The 20,706-nt window shown below is 40.3% G+C and overlaps 1 protein-coding gene across 1 annotated transcript in view; it reads right to left on the bottom strand.

Annotated features, from left to right (window-relative positions):
• Positions 1–2,913: 2,913 nt before the first annotated feature.
• The window catches only part of TYMP (thymidine phosphorylase), a 33,610-nt gene continuing 15,817 nt past the window's right edge, over positions 2,914–20,706 (bottom strand). The window contains 6 exon segments of the mRNA XM_075208474.1: positions 2,914–3,435; positions 3,437–3,594; positions 3,926–4,066; positions 9,548–9,760; positions 10,989–11,151; positions 11,285–11,403. Coding sequence (XP_075064575.1) covers positions 3,403–3,435; positions 3,437–3,594; positions 3,926–4,066; positions 9,548–9,760; positions 10,989–11,151; positions 11,285–11,403 — 827 coding nt within the window. The 3' untranslated portion in view covers positions 2,914–3,402.

Genomic DNA, 20,706 nt, shown 5'->3' with positions numbered 1-20,706 from the left:
GCCTACTTTATGTTGGAAATTACCATCACTCTTACTCACCATGCAGTAAATAACTTGATCTGCATTACAAAGTTATCTGTGTGTAATCTGTTAATTGGTAGATGTCTGGACTTGGTATAATAAGATTTATCTTAATAGTGTATTTTTAAATGTATTATGGATTATTACTATCTGTGCATTGTATACTACTGTAAATTTAATCTACGGAGCTGCAGAACGTTTGTGGTGCTTTTATAAGTAAAAGATAATAATAATAACTGTTATGGTCACTGAAAATATTTTTGTTTTATCAATGACATTTCTTTCCCATGTGCAAAAATTGTTTAGTAAAAATATTTTTATTTTCTGTGAAACAATCCTTGAAAGTAGAAAACATGCATCTGGGTAAGAGGCTTTGTACAGATTGGAGGCAGGCAACCTCTAGCTTTGTAAGTATTGTTTAACTACACCTTATAGCAGTAGTCTTATACATACTAGCTTAATCTCCTGCAATATCCAGGTGACTTCTAAAGCCAACCTTCTGGATTCGCTTCTCTTACTTGTGAAGCGGGCAGGATGGGCCCTTGATGACAAGATGCACACAATCAGCGTGTCTGCTCACGAGAATGTGATTTGTGTCATTGTGCAGCGGATGACGGGGCCTGATAATATGAATAACATCATCATGACTGCGCCGTACAATGACATGAAGTGCATCATCACAAATTCGGGGTTTGGCCGTAATGATGCAAACTGTGTCATCATTCCTCCATACTTGCCCTTTAGACCTCCCCTATGGGATCTCCTGGAGGGGAGGATAAAGTAGGCCAGTATGAGCTTTATAATGCTTAGAGGTTCAATCGAAGCCTGAGCCTGTAAAAGGATTGTGCTCATGGCAGATAGGACAAGTAGACAGTCCCAAGTTTTAGAGACTTCTCCTTATTTTTGAAAATTGAACAAAAATGTACAGCAGACCTCTTATCTGCTTGTTAGATCCAATTCTTTTCATATATTCATATTTTTTGGGCTTTCTAAGTTGATATATTTTGAAAATGAGTATTTAAAATCAAATTGAGCAAATGTGACATGACTGTAGTGTTCCAAGGTGCACTGAGGCCTGGGTACGGGACATGCTTAGTTGCACCAGCTCAGTAGCAAAGTGACCCAGGACACTATTTTATCATGTTAGCAATTATGGCATATGTCTATGGCAGCAGTCTTTATCGGGCAGTATGTGGAAAAAAAATATTTCAGTTAATTTTAAGTCGTTTTTGCTTATCTAACATTTTTCCCAGTAAGAATATTGGGGGAGGGGTTATTGATTGGGAATTTTGAGGGACATCAAGTATTAGAAATACAACAATATAATCATTAGAGCTCAATCTAATTCACAGCAATGACCTCCAGTATTCTACAGTATTATTCTTATGATTAAAATAGTTCTCAAATACAATATTTGATAATGAAAACAGAAACGAGGCATATGCAATTCCCTGGTAACCATTCCCCACAAACTTGGACTTAATGAAAGCAAAAAATTAGGTAGAGAAGATACATGGTCAAAAGTATGTGGACACTCCTTAGCAATGGGTGTGGCCTAAATGGCCAAACACACTAACAGTTGCATAAAATCAAGCATACAGCTATGCAGTCTCCATAATCAAACAATAGTGGTAAAATGGGTCGCACTGAAGAGCTCAGTGACTTTCAACGTGGCACTGTCATAGGATGCCACCTTTCCAACAAATCAGTTCATCAAATGGTTCCCTGCTAGAGCTGCCTCAGTCAACTCTTAAGTGCTGTTATTGTGAAGTGGGAATGCCTGGGGGCAACAACAGCTCAGCTGCGAAGTGGCAGGTCACACAAAGGGACCACCAGGTGCTGAAGTGGGTAGTGCCTAAAAACCATCTGTCCATGGTTGTAATACTCACTACTGAGTTCCAAACTGCCTCTGGAAGCAATGTCAGCACGTGAAAGTTTTCATCAGGAGCTTCATGGATTGGCTGATTAACCGCACACACAAGCCTCTGATCACCATGCACAATGCTACATGTTGACTGGAGTGGTGTAGAACACACCATTATTGGACTCTGGTGCAGTTGAAATGCGTTCCATAGAGTGAATAATCACACTTCACCATCTGGCAGTCCGATGGATTTCTGCTCTACTACACTGTGTTAATAAATAATTTTTGCTCTATGACAGAGGATCATGATTCATAAAACATCTCCCACATTAGGAGATACTAAAGTAAAATTGAATGTAATACATAAGGTCAAAAATTACCCTTCGTGTCCCAGGTAATCCCCATTTAGATTCTATTTAGATGTAACGGCTTACAAGGCTCTCTCTCAGTCTACTGCCCCTTACATCTCTAACCTCCTCTCCATTCACACTCCCGCCCGCTCCCTGCGCTCGGCCAATGATCGCCACCTCTCCTCCACTCTGATCCCCTCTTCCCACTCTAGAATCCAAGACTTCTCCCGTGCTGCCCCCCTTCGCACTTAAAACTCACCTGTTTTACCAACCATCCAGTTAACCTCTCACCTCTTCTGGTTCTCCCCTGCCCCCTTTCTCTCTCCCCGTTGCTTCACTGGCTCCCTTATGTACCTGATTCTGTTTACCTTCCCTTAGGATGTAAGCTCTATGAGCAGGGCCCATCTTCCCTCCTGTCTCCATACCTGTTCTTCCGCTCCGTCTCTACTGTATCTGCCTGCCTGGAGTTTCTGAAGTACTGGTACTTTGTGTTTATTGTTCTGTACTGTTTTACCCTGTATAGTCTACTGTTTGTACCATGTACGGCGCTGCGGAAACCTTGTGGCGCCTTACAAATAAACGATAATAATATTAATAATAATAATAACGGCTTGTTATTATATAAATGCATATGTACAAAATGACAAATTTAAATTGTGCCTCACATTACTGCCAAAATAAATCTGCAAATCTTTATTAAGCATTGTTTTTCCTGTATGTCTTAACAGTTCTTTTCAATCTTTTTAGCAGAACATTAACCAAACAAAATAATTGTATTTAATGCCATGCATAATAAAATGATACAAAAATATAAACAAAGTTGTAATTGTTATATATGGAATGTAAACACCAAAATATTGATTTTGGGTTATTGGAAGCAATTTTCTGTAACCCATCCGTTTCCCAGAGATTGATCAGAATTACAGTTCACTAAATGCTAAAGTGCCATTGTTCACTACCACTGGTAATACATGATAATGTCAAACAAAGGATTTTATAATTACATATTATACATTTTAATCTAATAGCATTTCTTAAATATTTTATATTGTCTTACTACAATAAGTATTAGTTTTAAAAATTATAAATCTTACTTTATATACTTAATTGTCATTTGGCTTTGTTACAAAACGTTTTAAATGGGATAAAATATCAAGTATTGTTTACTCAGTTGATCTCTCCCTCTCTACGAAGTGGCACCAATCTCTTCTTTTGTGCCTTGGGAATGGATGACATCCCTGATAAGAGATGGAGGTTTGAAAACAGGACGATCTGAGATCCAAAGAGCATTCTGTAGTATCTGCCTCTGCTTGTCCTGAAGAAGAGGGTTCTCGTAATGAATTCTGATCCATGGCGATCCTGTGTAAGGAGGAATAGATTGGAAGACACAAGTGTTTGCTTCACCTTTAGATAAAAAGGGCAAACTGCAGCAATTTAAAATGTATCCAAATATATACGGTAAACACATTAAACCTGATTCTCTCAAACTATTGGGAGTAAATGTATTAAACCTTCTAAAAAGAAGAAGTGGATGTTTTACCCATAGCAACCAATCAGATTCTAGTTATTTTCTAGAATATGCTTAATAAATGATAGCTAGAATCTGATTGGTTGCGATGGGCAACACCCCCACTTTACCTTTTTAAAAGGTTTAATACATCTACCCTTCGGTATTGGTTTAGTTTCCTACCTTGCTCTACATGCTGTCCTATTCTCACAAGAATCTCTGCCCCAATGCTGTGGTTAATGACATCTGTTGCTTTGCTCCTTCCAGCTCCAAGTGTGTTCAGGATTTCGGCAATTGGTCTGGCCTTGATGAACTCTACCGTTCCTATAAGAAAATAAACGCTGTGATTCTGATCTCTAGATGAATTCCATATTGTTTTTCATACTACACAGCAAGTGGAGTCAATTTCTTGATTTAAGCAAATTTAAAAATAAAATAAAATAAAAGTTCCTTACAGCAATTACCACCTTATATTAACCTAATTTCAGCAGGGTCCTGGGACTTGCTATAACCACAAACTCTGGTGTCAGACTTTGCAATTATCTATATGCACCAAAAGATCTAACACACTGGCTATAAATGGGAGACAAAAGTGATTAGATGGAGATGGACACATCCAATCAGGAGTTGGCTGCCATTTCTTGTCAGTGTGTCAGAAGATACAGTCCCCACCACAGAAAACAGCACAGGATTTAAATATCTTTTTTTTTTTTTTACATCAATCTCTTGGTTTGACACTGACATACATGTAGTATGTCAGTCTGTTCTGGGGAAAAATATATGTTAATGCATTTTTTACAGTACAGATGAAGTAGAGCAGCCATTGGTGGAGAGAAATAATCTGAAAATGATTGTTTGCTTTTTGTTTTTTAAAAAAAATGTCATTTTCATAGATGTTCTCTATTCTGACAAGATAACTAACGACAATATAACATTAAAATTATTGAGTACAAGAAGGACAATACTAAATACAAATCCCAACTAAAACAAAAGTTGCAGTAGCTTGGACTTTAAAGTGATGTTTTTACTGTTTCCACCATGTGCATGACCCTACAGAAGTAGTCACATCTCTCTTTTACAGAAACCGTTCCAATTAGCAGAAAGTGGGTGGGTACCTTGAAATGTATTCATTTGCTCATGAATCATTCTTCCTGGCTTGTGCAATTCCGTGGAATTGGATGACTGACAAATGTTATGTAACCAGCAGGTCAAAATTAGTCTTAAACGTCTCTTGCCTCAGTCAAGGAACTAAAGATGAATATCAGTGGCCTATTCTAACATGGGAAACCAAGGCAATTTTCTGACACTGGAGCCTGGCACCACACATCACGGTAGTCAATGGATAAAAGAAATGGACCGGTCTAGCAAAGTATGAAAATAGGTTATTCGCTTAGAGACAGCGAGAAAAGTTTTGTTTTGCTGGCATTTAATACCATGACATTTGTCAAAATATACAGGATAGTATCTAACAGATTTTGGAGATATTGGGCCTAATTCATGTTTGAACACAACTTGCACGTAAGTTGCATATTTAAAAAGAGCATCAACTTGAGCATAGTTCAGGCTGTATTCAAATCTAAGCATTTGTCAAGTAACGTTTTGCTCTGAATGTGGGTGTAAGTACCCTCTGGCTAAAGTGTATTTTCGTATGTAAACAAACTGCAGTATACATAAATGTGTATGTTCAATAAAAGTGTAATGTCATCAAAAATTAAAACAACAACTGTTAACAGCAAATTCAATGACAAATAATATTTCAATGCATACTATACATACAATGCGTTTGTATATTATATCTTAGTTGCATATAGTTATGTGATACCTACTGACCCCCATATGTGTAATTTTAAATCAAATACTATGTTGTGTCAGTCATCACTATCAGTCCAAATGTACATCTGACCTGTAGTGGGTGAAAAATATACAGGTGAACATAAGCGTACTAAAGACAAACACAGGACTTGAAAAGGCCACATCTGCGTCAGAACGCCCTTACTGTACACGGCCTACATTCGTCCACTCCGCTTATAAAGCCGTAGGCAGAAGTGTCATGGGTGTTTGGACATGAATTGCATGTGTAATGTCTGTTCTGGGCATGTGCAGTGAGGAATTACTCAAAATGCTCTATGAAAATGGACATATGTCCGAAAATGAATCAAGCCCAAGCCCAATGTGATAAAATTGGATCATTTTACTACATCTGGTGGTGCTGTTAGTGTTCGTAGTTAGTATAATAGTTTCTGGAAGAGAGTATTCTGGATTATCTCCGAACTATTAAGTGTCCTGATTTACTCTTATCTGGCTTTGATTTTTTTACATCTTGATGCAATAGTGACTCCTTGCCAATTTAGAATTGTCATCTTAATTAACACAAGTAACATGAATGCTTAACACTGCAAAAGAACTGAATGCCATTTTGAATTCACATGTATCATATTAAAGGATGATAAATATTTAAGCAACAAGCAAGTTCAAGCAAAATTGGGACTCACGACTTAACCATAAGTACTGTACCAATGAAATGTTTAATTATGACTTAAATAATTCTATTATTGTATGGTCAGCAGTTTATGAAGCCTTGCCAAAAGCACACCACCAAATACTGTTGCACTGCTGCACCACGATGGTCCGTGCAGGACACTTCAGGGGGCTCGCCGACCCTATGCTCACAAGAGATGCCTCTGCAACCTACAAGTCCACCTTGTTGTGTAGAAAGAAGAGACACACTGCGCAGTGTGTCTCTTCTTTCTACACAACAATGTTGGACATTTATGTAATGCTTGAAGTTTTGGAGGAAAGTTCTCCTATGACTACACTAAACTAGCATATATAAAATTGTTCTTAATTTAATAATTGGGAAAGGACAGGAGGCAGCCATAAATCTGTAACCAGAAGATGAATGGCTCTGTAGCCAGCGCAGGAAGAGTGGAGGTTATGAGGAAGGTGAAATGACCATACGAAAGGAACAAATGAGATTACACAGGTAAGTCAGCTGTGTTAGCTTTCATGTGAAATATGTAACTTTGACTGCCTACCACACCATTTAACTAAATATTGTAATAGGAAATTTTACCAGGAATTCTGAGGTGTTATTCTCCAATGCCCAGTGAGCAAAGTATTGGCTTAATTACACTCTAGAGTCTGTGATCCAGAAATGAGTGACTTGGTTATCACCACTGCTACAGTTCATGTTGTAATGTCTTCATGGATATAATGATATTGTTGTTTAATGTATTCTTTCTTCCCCCTACGTTCTATTTTGAAATGACAACATATACAAATGATAGAAACTAGCAAAACAGAATGTTGAACAGTCTAACAATAATACAAAAATAAACAGAAATGATACAAAGAATAGAACATAGGCAGCGTGCCATTTCAAGATTTTAGAGGTATATTAAAAAATCAAGGAGGGATAGGTGTGTGTGTGTGTGTGGGGGGGGGGGGGGGATTGGAGAAGAGCGTCTTTCAAGGTATGTTCAAAAACCACAACTAGAGCTACAAAACATTTTAGGTGCATCATTATATAGGTCAAATTGCATTATTAATTATTGAAGGTAATGTTTTTGTCATGTGAAGGTTCTGATTCAGGGTCCATATATTATTCTTTTTAAAATATATTATGAGTGTTTTTGTTGAAGGAAATTTAGGATCTCACAGAATGAATTATGCATTGTTATATAATATTGTATAATACCTAAATAAATGTTGGGGCTGCTCAGCACAGATGTAAGAATAAGGGTATATGTTAGATCTGGTTGCAAGTTTTCTGTTGGGATGATTTTTTGTCACATTACCAGAAAGGCATGACAATCCATTACATCTGTGAGGACCAGAGCCGGATTTAGACCACATGGGGCCCTAGCCAAGATACTGGTTTGGGGCCCCCTTCCTGAAAAAATCCATAGCACTTTAGTTTTTAGCATAACATATACCCCTATTCAGGGGCTGGCTGGAAGACTTTAGCCCGGGCGGGCAAGCACATAGCACTGGCCCATAAGTAGCGGCGCATTTTTAAAGGGTGGTCTCACCTCCAGCCCTGGGAGGGCCCTCTTGGGACTGCTGGGCCCTAGGCAATTGCCTAGGTTGCCTAATGGTAAATCCGGCCCTGGTGAGGACTGCTTTGCACCTTAAATATGCAGTTACATTTTGGTCACCAATTCACACAACAGATGGTCTAGACCTGAAGAGAGTGCAAAGAAGGGCTCTAATTTAATAAGGAGTATAGATGGGGAAAAATTAATTAAATTTAAGTTTTCAAACAGTATATAGACCTCTTAATTCAGTGTTGTAAATGTACATAGAAACAAACTGTTGTTGTAATTATTATATTTTTAAGTAAGTTGCCATAGTAGTCCATGGAATATAAGAGTCACAGGAATCCTTTGAGGAAATATACATCTATCATCATTTCCCTTTGAATTTGCAACACTGCCATGCTTGTGTGAGTCCACTAATAAGGACAGTACATTTTTGCTCACTACAAGACTGTCAGACTTCTGCACTGTCCCAGATAAAGCAGCTTTTAAAAAATAGCAACCGATGTTTCCTCTAAGCTGATGCAATGTGTAAATAAATAACTAAAAAGCTCTCTTATCTGGAATACTTAGATCAGCAAAAGTATGCTGAACAGATTTAGTGAAATCATCTGCAAATTATACAGATTTATAATCAATGAATACATTATTGGTATATGTCCATCAAGCCAAATGCTGTAATGAAAAATGGATCTATGTAAAATGGACAGTATGGGTATGTCTTCATAAACACAAAGCAATCCTATATCTACAAAATCGTGCAGTAATTGAAGGGTCACTAGTTCAGCCAAGCAAATACAGAGATTAGTAAATAATCCAAGCTGTATGGCTTCAGAGTAGTCAGTATTATATATGCTGTATACAGGCCCGGCGCTCCCAGTAGGCAAGGTTAGGCACTTGCCTAGGGCGCCGGGCTCTGGAGGGCGCCACAGAATTCTGAAATACTTTAAAACTGTGCGGTGACCGCTGACCATACCTGTCACGGCCGCCGCACAGCATTCAGATGGATGGGGAGGGGGAGAAGAGGCTATTTTGTCACCACCGCCACCTCTCTGCTCCGTCTCCTCCCCTCCACTTACTAGCGTCAGTGAGTGGAGGGGAGGCGAGGAGACGGAGCAGAGAGGCGGCGGTGGTGAGACAAGGTAAGGAGAGGAGGGAGGGGGGCAGCGATCTTTACGGGGGGGGGGGGGGGGGGGGCGATTTTTGCTGAAAGTAAACAATGCAACACATGTATTTCCTAGGTGTCCTAAAGCTCTGCTCTTCTAACCCACAATGGGTAAGTATAGCTGTTAAATACCAAGGGATAATAATTACCCACTCTTCAGAATATGTTAGGTAAGTTCCAGCAAGGGTCTACACCACAATCGCAGATTTATGGAAAAAAAATCGGTGAATCTTTCTAAGTGAACATGTATCCGTGATTTATTCATGTGACATGTTTCGGGTGGAACCCTTCATTTCGTCTCACATGAAGCAGGTTATGTGGATAAATCACAGCTATAAGATATAATCACTAACAAGGAGTCAACTTTTTCTTCTGAATCTGTAACTCTAAAATAATCAACATTTTAAAATAATCATTTTAAATATTTCAGAAAGGAGCTGTAGATTCAGGTTTTCTTTTACCTTTTTAAATGATTCACAATCATATAAAACAGACAAAATCTGTGCACATACTGACATCAACTGATAAACATGAAAAGAGGATAAGTTGATGCACGTTCGGACACCCACTGGTACACATATAGAAATAGACAGTCTTGCTGACCTGTTCTCTGCACCAGCAGTTCTTCTATGTGAGATGCTGTTCTGAATGTACTGCTGGAGCTCAGGGACCTGGCTATGTCAGGCTGTACCCCCTGAGCCTCCATCATCTTTCTGAAGCATTCCAAAGCAGATCCATCACCCAACACTTTGGCAATTTTCTCAGTCCCTTTTGTTTCGGAATCAGCTTGACCACAAAGCCAGAGGAGATAGCCACCTAGGCACAGAGAAAAAAATGTCTTCTCTCTATAGAACTCTAGACAAAAGGCCTGATGCTGAGTTGGATGACTTTTAATTATGTACACTAAAAAAAGCCACCTGTAAAAATACCGTATTTACACCCATATTCTGAGCCAAAGGCATCTCAAGAAGCGGCCAGCTCTGAACCGTAGTATGTACATCAGGCTGTATGGCTTCAGATTAATCAGTATTATATATGCTGTATACCTGCATAGTATAAACCAAAAGCACAGGTAAGCAAATGCTTACTAACTAGAGTCACTGAAATTAACAACCACATCATAAGCACAAGAAAAAAGTTTGTCAATACTTATTTTAATAATAGAAATATCCTAATATCAGGCAGGGAGATGCTACTACTTAACTAGCATCGCAAAACCTCACAAGTTAAAGAGTAAAGAGGATGATTAGTACACTTAACAGATTATCATCTAATATGGGAACAATTTGTTTACATCAATACTGATCCAATAATATTTTTCTTAAAAATTTATTATTCTTCCATTTAAAACTATTTTAATATTCAAAGTATAAAAAAATCAGTGAATTGTTTAAAAATGTAAGTGTCTGTGATTTAAAAAAAAAAGTACACTGAGTGTGATAATGTATTTCTTAATCTATATATATGATATCATATTTCTAATCAATTATCCTTTCAGTTGTATGTTATATAGGTTGAGGTGTTACAATCTTAGTATTAATAGCAGACTAGGCAATTAGCAAGGTTATTATACTCCACTTAGATTAAATAATGGGAACCTTTTCTTCCTGAATAATACTAAATGTTGTAATAATAATCATCCTCTTACTATATTGGAGAATAGTCTGTTACTATATAAAAGGATTATAATAAACTGGCTAATTGCCTAGTCTGCTATTAATAACAAGATTGTAAGATTGTAACACCTCAACTAACATACAACTAAAAGGACAGTTGATTAAAAAAATTATATATTATATATATATTATTATATAAAGAAATACTTTCTCACCCTCAGCGTACCTTTCTGTCCAATCACACACACTTACACTTTGTAAACAAATCACTGGTTAGTTTTATATTACACATATTTTTAATGGAATAATAAAGATGAATATTTAAGGAAAAGGTTGATGTAATAAAACTGTTACCAAAGTACTCATTCTACTCATGCACTACTCATTCTAACTCTTTACTCCATAATTTTGTATCCCTCTATGCTGACCTGTACGTGTCACTAGTTCTCTGAGGTCATCATGCCCTGTACCCTCCAAACATTCCAGTGCTTCTATCACCTCCAGGCTGTTTCCCACACAACGGCCAATAGGACTATCCATATTCGTGATAACAGCCATAGTGGGGATTCCAAGAGAGACTCCGACACTGACCTGTTGAAAAAAGATGCACTTAATCTAAATAAAAATGTTCATTTTTATAGATGAAAATGACCAAGGTCATGTAATGCAGATAAACATACCTGTAATATGTTTGCATCTTAGTAAATTTAGGATACAAACTTACTAGACTGTTTGCCAGAGACTTTGCATCTCCTATGGTTGAACTTTGAGCTGCCTCACCGAACTTTACATCAAGGATCAGCGCAGAAAGGCTCTCTGCCACCTTCTTGCTCATCACTGAAGCTACAAGAAACAAGGCAACAGCAAGGACAGTGATATGACTACACAAAAAACAGCAAAACAGGGAAAAAACTAAACTAAGGTAACTTGATTGTTCAGTCGGGTAATCACTAGGAATGTGAAAAACCATACAATTTATTGAAAGCATGTTTATTACTACTATGCATAATAATCACTAGCAACGGCCAATCTCTTTTAGGTACGTAATAATAACAGTATCAACAAAAGCTAGCACTTAACATTTTTAAAGGCTTTAGTATGCATATTTTGAAAAATACAAAGGAAGAAAAGCAAGATAGAGAACTCAAACCTTTTTGTGAACAAAAATCAATTCAGGCCGAAACAGTCTTGTTATACCCACGCAAGTCTTGCATTATCCAAATTAAGGAACTCCTATATTGTGTGCGTAGTTTCTACTTGTAGATAGATGTAAGCTGGTATTAGGAGAGCACTAGATTGATCATCCTGGACCATGACATAAGTTCAGGAGAATCAGTGACTTGCATTTGAGCAATGGCCTCATGTGCATAAGTATAAGAGCCCTGAGAGAGTACCTACTAGTTCAGAGTACCTATTACTACCAGGAGACAAGACTCAGGAGAAGTCAACAGATTTTTTTTTTTTTTACAGTAATAAAGTAAAGTATGGCAGACCCATGCCATATAACCTGTCCTATGTGCAGTCCACATTGCTGTCTCGGTGTTGTGTAATGTGTCTTGTGAATAAATCTCATTTTATGTTAGTTTGTTACTAGAGCTAATCAGTGATCCTGAAATACAATTGCACCTTGTTCCTGTTTTCTTCAGACTGATGTAGAATACCTCTGTACCCATCTGTTACATATCCTACTGTTTGGTTCACTCTGCGAGGGAATCGCAGAGTGCATACACAAGTTATGAATGATAGGGAATTATGAACTACTTAAGACTAAGGAATCTTGGTGGGAAGAGCAGAGCATACCCCCTGCAGAGATGACCCCCTCCTTTGGATTCCTTAGGATGAACCAGCCAATGATTGACAACCCCTTGGACATTCCTGACACCTGGACCAATAGATGCAAGATATACCATCTTCATTGTATTACTGTACTTGATTGTGTATATAAGCAGCAGCTTGTGATCCAGTGTGCAGACATCTTGTCCCCAGACTTCAGGATTGAATGACTGCACTGGATCCAGAGCGCCTGCGATAAGTAACGCATGTATTTACTATTACTTCGCTTGAGCATATTATTCTACTTATTGCAAATAAATCTTTGTGCGTTGGAAACACAAATCGAGGTTCGACAATCGTTATTGGTTAGCGACAATACGCACATAACAATTTGGGGGCCCGTGAGCTTTGGAGGTTTCATTGCCGATGATACGCAAGACCAACGGATTTCGGTTCCGCAACAAAGGGTGGAGATGCGTCATAAACGGGTAAGAACGCATTGTGTTCAAAACCTGAATTTTACTCTGTGTTGTGAAACCGAATGTCCGTTTTGCATTATCTAGGGCACGCTAACTAGAACCTAGGGACAAAAGAGAAAACTGTTTCTTTTTACTGTCATTGTGTGTGTATTGCATTGCTTAGCGTATGTGTACTTCCTGCTTTGCGTATGTGAACTTCCGGTAGATTTGCCACGTGGTTAAACAATCGTTTTGATAGTTATTATACATGCATAGTATAATTACTTGTGAAAGCCTCTGAGATATTATTACTGTTGTTGGGAACTTTTGATTTTCTGCGCAGAAAAGGTGTATAGTGTGTGATGTTGTAACGTAGATACACTGTTCATTATTCATTGTGCTCAGTTGCTGTCTGACGAGGCGGATTGCCCAACTGAAGGACGGTATACAGGGCAGGTATACCGAATGCGAAAACCGGGTTTTCGCAAAGCGCTACCAATAGATCGCAAAGTTTGCTAATAATTAGTATTGGTAGGCAGTGCGATCTAACCGCACCGTTAGTGCGAATTGGTGAAGCAGCTAGGAGGAATTATATTGGAAAGGCTGGTTGATTGTATCGACGTTGTTCTCCCAGTTATAATAAACTCAACAGATTTTTGTGGTTGAGCCAGGGTATCAAGGAGCTGATAGCCCTTGGGGCCCACAGTGATATTTCTGTATTAGGGATCCTCGCCTGGTGCGAGAAAAGCGAGTGAACGCGGCTAAAGGAAATACGTTCACTGAGCATTAGAGATCTCTAGCTGTGATTATAGCAACAGAGTTGGAATTGTTAGCGGGAAGGAACAGAGCATTGCGGTGTGTCTGTGTTCTGGGTAGAAGGTATATTGTTCAACATGGGTGCTAAGCATAGGTTAGAGATGGTCAGTGTACTGCCTAAGGAAGGCCCTATTGGTTCAGCTAGGTTTCTCATGTGTAAGAAATATGGTGCATACGCAACTGTGTATTGTGACACGTGGGTCAAGATGACCAAAGATTGTGATAGGCCTTTCCCAACAATAGGAAGTTTTAATGCAGAGGTACTAAATACTGTAAAAGATAAAGTATGGTTGATCAAGTCAACAAAAAAGAGAAATATACATAATGATTGTTTAAAATTGTGGCAAATGGAAGGTAACACCTGGCAGAGCAGCAAATGCAAACCGGAAGTAGGCGTGGTGAAAAGCGCGCGCAAGGCGGATGTAACCGTTGAGAAGCGTGGCGAACTCAGCGCAAGCGCGCCCCCGCCACCTTATGTGGCGGGAGGGGTAAGTACAGCCGTTGTTAAAACTGAAAATAGAAAAATTGCTAAGTTGTATCCTGTTTTAAGCCAGTTTAAATCAAGTGTATCTAAAGATGAAGCTGAACCCACTGTGATTTCGGCCTTTGCCCATGCTGTTAGTGTACTAGAGGCTCAGCGCAAGTATGAGAAAATGGCTGAGATAGGTGAGAGTAGCGTGATCACTAGGAGTGAAAGCGTTCTAAATCTAGAACCAGCAAATCCTGTAGTGTCCCCTGAAGTCAGTGTACCAGAGGGTGCGTTCCCAGTCCGCACAATATCAGTTCCCAATGGGAAACTGGATAAGGATGGTGTAGTTCCTTTAAGAAATGTTACAATGCATTGTCCCTGGACTAGATCAGAATTACGTTCCATTATGACTGAATTCCCAGATCCTAGAAAAGAGTTGGCTAAGTGTCAGAAATTTGTTAAAGACTTAGGAAATGCCCACGAACCAACCAATAAGGATTGGCGTGTAGTGTTGAGGGCGTGTCTTCCTCCCAATACTAACATACAAAAATTCATTGAAGATTGTTTGTTGGAGGAAGATGACACCTTGACTGATGAGCTTAACCAAAAGAATATAGAACAAATTGTCAAACACTTAGCCATCTATTTTCCAGTAGTAGTAAATTGGAGTAAGATTTTCACCATTAAACAAAAGGATAGTGAAACAGCAGCAGATTACTTCACTAGAGCTATAGCAGTGATAACACGGTTTACTGGGATATCCAACATAAGTGAGGACCCACATCACAGAGAGGTAGCTGTAGGAGTACTGATGGATGGCCTTAGAGAAAATTTAAAGACGAGAGTACAAACCACATTACCTAATTGGAGAGGCGTCACGGTAGACTCCCTTAGGGAGTCTGCTGTGGAGCATGACAAAAACCTTTTTAGAAAAAGGGAAGAGAAAAGTGATAGGTTAATGACGGTAAGTATACAGGCTCTAGAAGGGGTGCATACACGACCACCAGCATACAACCCATATAACAAGAAACCTAAAGTGATCAGGTGTTTCAACTGTAACGAGGAAGGACATTACATGAGAGATTGTAAAAAGGAAAGACTCAATACACAGAGGGGTGGGTCACATAGATATCCTCCAAGGAGGGATTCACATAGACTAGAAGACTCACATCTACCCGCGCATATTACAGCAGCAAATGCTGCGCGGGAAATCAATAGTCAGCGCTAGGGGTCAGGTCATACCTGTAGTCTACAGCCAGTGAGGTTAACTGAGAGTCAGAGTGAAGAACCAAAAATGATAGTTGACATAGTTGGTAGAAAACAAACTTTTCTTGTAGATACAGCGGCGGCCCGATCTGTGATAACCTCTCCGTTCAATCTACAGGTGACCAGTAAAACCATTCCAGCTATGGGGGTAACGGGAAAAGTGTTACATGATCCTATAACTAAACCCGCTGAAGTTACTATCGGGCCCCTGCATACTAAGCATTCGTTTCTCTTGGCTGCAGCGGCTCCTACTATCTTGCTAGGGAGAGACTTGTTATGTAAAATGGGATGTGTCATATACTGTACTTCTGATGGTGTGTTCTTAGATATACCGGAGAAGGTCGCACATGAGGTACAGGATATATTGGACACCCCTTAAAGGTTAATGTTACACTCTCCTGTTATAGAACAAAGTCCATCTCAAGTAAAGGGGATGTTGCTGGAAATACCAGGTTCCCTATGGACCAGAGATGGACAGGACACTGGGCTGATGGCAAACGTAGCCCCTGTCATGGTCAATCTAAAAAGTGGTAGGATAGCTCCAAAAATCCCACAGTATCCATTAAAACCGGAGGTGGAACTAGGGGTATATCCTGTTATTGAGAGGCTGTTACAACAAGGGATTTTAATTCGTACAGCCAGTAAAGCAAATAGTCCCATTTTCCCTGTGAAGAAGAATGGGGGGAGGGGCTATAGATTAGTCCAGGACTTAAGGGGAATTAATAAAGTTGTTGAGAGCCAATTCCCCGTAGTGCCGAATCCAGCTGTCATCCTCATGCAGATTCCACCGTCTGCCAGTCATTTTACTGTCATTGATCTATGTTCTGCTTTCTTCTCAGTCCCTCTTCACCCTGACTGCCAATACCTTTTTGCATTCTCCTACAGGGGAGTGCAATACACATGGACCAGACTACCCCAGGGGTTCATTGACAGCCCCAGTATTTTCTCCCAAGCCTTACATGACTGTTTGCAATCCTTTCAACCCCACAATGGGTCTGTTCTAATTCAATATGTGGACGATTTGTTGTTGTGCTCTGATTCTTTTATGTCATGTTTACATGATACTAAATTGTTGTTGCTTCATCTATCACAAACAGGGCACAAGGTGGCAAAGGATAAATTACAGCCATGTCAGACTAAGGTCAAATACTTAGGACACTGCCTCACTAAGGGGCTAAGACACCTGACAACCGACAGAATTGAGGCCATACAACACATGACTCTGCCGCAGAGCCAGAAGCAGATTCGTACTTTCTTAGGGATGTGTGGATACTGTAGATCCTGGATCCCAGGTTTTTCTATTCTGGCATTACCATTGCAGGAGCTAGTCTCTTCCTCAAAACCAGAACGTGTTGTACACACAGAAGAGTCAGAGCAAGCGTTCTTTAATCTTAAAGATAGTCTGACTAGAGCACCTGCATTGGGAATACCTGATTATGAAAAGCCTATTGAGCTATTTTGTACAGAAGCTAATGGTTGTGCAGCAGGGGTCCTCGCACAGAAACATGGTGACGCTAGCAGACCGGTAGCATACTACAGTGCACAATTAGACAATATGGCAAGATCACTCCCAACATGTCTCAGAAGTGTAGCAGCAACGGCTCTTCTGGTGAGTAAGAGCGAGGCCGTAGTATTAGGACATAATTCAACTATCTATACACCCCATGCTGTATCAGTTCTGTTAAATTCAGCCCAAACCAGACATGTTTCTTCAACTAGATTCACAAAGTGGGAACTAGCCTTGATGGCACCCTCAAACATCACCATCAAACGATGTAGCACCTTAAATCCAGCTACATACCTTCTGTATGTGTTTCTAGAGACACAAAGGGTGGGAGGTGAGGATACCCTGGTTGATGATGAGTTAGGCAAGAATACTGACACGCATGATTGTATGGAACACCTGAATCAGACCTTTACTGCAAGGCCCGACATATGTGACACCCCCTTAGAAAATGTAGATTTTACGTTTTATACAGACGGAAGTTGCCATAGACAGACAGAAACAGGAGAGCTATGTACTGGTTACGCTGTTGTAGACGATCAGGATGTGGTAGAAGCTGAACCCCTTGGTCCACCTCACTCAGCCCAGGTGGCAGAACTAGTAGCACTAAGGAGAGCGTGTGAATTGGCAGAGGGTAAATCAGACAATATATATACTGACTCTAGGTACGCCTTCGGGGTAGTGCACGATTTTGGGGCCCTTCCGCGTCTTAGAAACTTTACGACAGCAGCAGGTACACCAGTGGCACACTCACAACACATAAAAGGACTTCTGACAGCGATACAGTTACCCAGAACAGTAGCCGTCATAAAGTGCAAAGCCCATACCTTTGAAGAAGACCCAGTGTCATTGGGCAACAACAGGGCAGACGAAGCTGCTAAATGGGCAGCAGGGCAACCTATGACTGTATCGACCGAGACTATGATGGTTTTTCAGACATTAGACACGCAGAAATTAATTGAAATGCAAGATTTGTGTTCCCTGCAGGAAAAGGCAGTCTGGAAGGCGAAGGGATGTGGTCAAGAGTCCTCAGGACTCTGGAGGGATGGACAAGTAAGCCTGTAGCTCCCCGAACATACTATCCAAGCCTGGCTGAAGCAGCACACGGCCTGACTCACCTGGGTAAAGAAGGTATGTGCAAACTGGTGAGAGCATAGTGGTGTGCTCCCGGATTTTCCTCTCAGGCTGGTAAGAAAGCAATGTCATGTCTTACTTGTTTGAGGAAAAATGTTGGGAAAACTATTCCAACTGAGCCATCCCACATCCCTCCTACAGACGGACCTTTCCAGGTAATACAAATTGACTATATCCAATTACCACCGTGCAGGAATCTAAAGTATGTGTTAGTGTGTATTGATGTGTTTTCCGGTTGGGTAGAAGCATATCCGGCAGCCACTAATACTGCTGTGTTTACTGCAAAGAAAATTGTACAAGACTTTGTGTGTAGGTTCGGTATCCCTAGAATCATTGAAAGTGATAGGGGTACCCATTTTACTGGTGATATCTTCCAAAATATGTGTAAACTCATGGGAATCAGTAGCAGACTTCACACCCCTTACCGACCACAAGCCAGTGGTAAGGTGGAGAGAGTAAACGGTACTATCAAGAACAAACTAGGTAAGATAATGGCTGAAACTGGGTTGGCATGGCCTGAGGCTTTGCCGTTGGTCCTCCACAGCATTCGAACCACTCCTAGACCTCCTCTTAATCTGTCCCCCTTTGAGATACTGTTCGGACGACAACCTCATTTGATCGTGAGTCCACAAGACGACATAAAGTGTAATAATGAAGTGACTGTACAATATCTTATAAGAATGAGTAGACAGCTGAAACAACAACAACAAAAACTAAAAATGCTGTCACCTGGTATGCCAGAAACGAACTGTCATGATGTTGAATCTGGAGACTATGTTATGATCCGCAATTTCTTACGTTCAGGTTGTTTAACAGACCGTTGGGAAGGCCCGTACCAAGTGCTGCTGACCAGTACTACATCACTGAAGGTTGCAGAAAGAGACACTTGGGTCCATTCCACCCACTGCAGGAGAGTCCATAACCCGGAGAAAGTGCAAGATAAAACTAAGACCGACGACACAGAGCTGTCACTTGTGAGCCTGTTCCGGGAAACCTAAAGCCTGCAGTCGAGACACCTGAACTAGAGACGTTGCCTCAGAACTATCTTTCCAGCGATGGAGTGGCGGTTTTTGTTTTTCTTTTGTTCCAGGATTTTCCTTGTTTTTACTCTTTCTAGGACATTCTATTTTTGTGAAGGAGGATAGAGGATGGAGGAGAGTTCTGGGAGTGATACGGATGAAATGGAGGCAGAAGAAAAGTTAATAGGATACTCAGAGCAGCCCATTATCAAACTTGGTCCAGGGGTTATGAAAAGATCTGCTAGCTCAGGAACTCGGAGGCAGTGTGAGGGGCTATTGTCTGATGAGTATTGTATCTGCAAGTTCTGCGACTCCCTAGTTGAAGAGAGATGCATCCAACGATGCCAGTCCCCCAGTACTCTGAATATAGGCGGGCATCCTTTGGAGGATTATCACTCCCTGGTGGGTAAGGTGCTAAACCAAACCGAGTGTTGGGTGTGCTCTCACGTGCCTCAAGGGCAGCATAATATAGGACTAGTGCCATTCCCTCTAAACATATCTGAAGAATTCGAATTAAGGGGTGGGAGGCCCATAGAAGGGAGGTACAATAACACTAGGTCCCCTAGTCTGACGCTTCGACAATACTCCATAGGCAGATCTTTGCTGTGCCTAAACATATCTCATGCAAAGCGCCTGGAGAATTGGGAGGCTGACCTATCAGATCAGACAATGGCTCGCCACACTCATTTTAGAGGGAGACTCACAAGGTCACTACTAGGCAGGAATGTTGATGGAAGTCACAGATTAGGGCGTATAACCAAACATAAGAAGGTATCCATTGTAAAAGTCTCTACAGATAAATGTAAAAATGTCCTTAATGCCGACACGTGTCTAGAACAAATGAAGACACTGGGCATGGGTAGTTTTATCAAAACTCTGTGTGATATAATTCATGGGCATACTGCTCCTTATGTTCTCCCTGATGATGTGTATTTTGTTTGTGGGAGGAAAAGCTTATTCCTGGGTGTTCCTTGTGTTTCTTAGCTAAACAGGTTCCTGAAATCATGACCATTACTCATGAAGAAATGGTTGGTATTCACAAGACTACATCACCACAATACATACACACACAGTATGAACACCGTGGCAAGAGAAATATGATTCCTGGTGAGGAACCCATAGCTACAAAATTGATTAGTGAAACTGCTGGTTTCCAAGTTATGGTTGCTCTAGAACTCACCAGGACCGCTCGGGGAACATTAAACTTTAAATATATCCAAGACCTAGCCAAATTAATAGATAATATCACCGAGATGTATGATGACACTTTCAGGTATACTGGAAGGGAGCTACAAGCGTACAAGAAGGAGTTGGTGCTCATAGACTGGTACTAAATTATCTCACCTCTATTACTGGTGGGTACTGTGTGACACTGGCCACCCAGTTCGGTGTCAAATGTTGCACGTACATTACTAATAATACGGATGACCCTAAAGAGGTTATAGACCGGAAGATGGATGAAATTTTACAGCTGAAATGGGAATTTCGAAAGAGCCATAATTCTTCGTTATATGAGGTCGGGGAAAAGGTGGCGGGTTGGTTCTCGTGGTTGAACCCTGTGAAATGGTTCTCCGGTCTGGGGGAGTGGGTACAGGAAATGGTTGCTAGTGTAGGTAAGCTCCTTCTCCTTATACTGGGTGTCATCTTAGCAATTGGTTTAGTTGTCAAATGTGTTCCTACTGTGTTGAAGTGTGGAAAACGGTCTCA

The sequence above is a fragment of the Mixophyes fleayi genome, chromosome 4, assembly GCF_038048845.1.
Source record: "Mixophyes fleayi isolate aMixFle1 chromosome 4, aMixFle1.hap1, whole genome shotgun sequence".
Classification (NCBI taxonomy): domain Eukaryota; kingdom Metazoa; phylum Chordata; class Amphibia; order Anura; family Limnodynastidae; genus Mixophyes; species Mixophyes fleayi.
The sequence above is the reverse complement of the archived record's forward strand: the minus strand, read 5'-3'. Positions and strand labels throughout refer to the sequence as shown.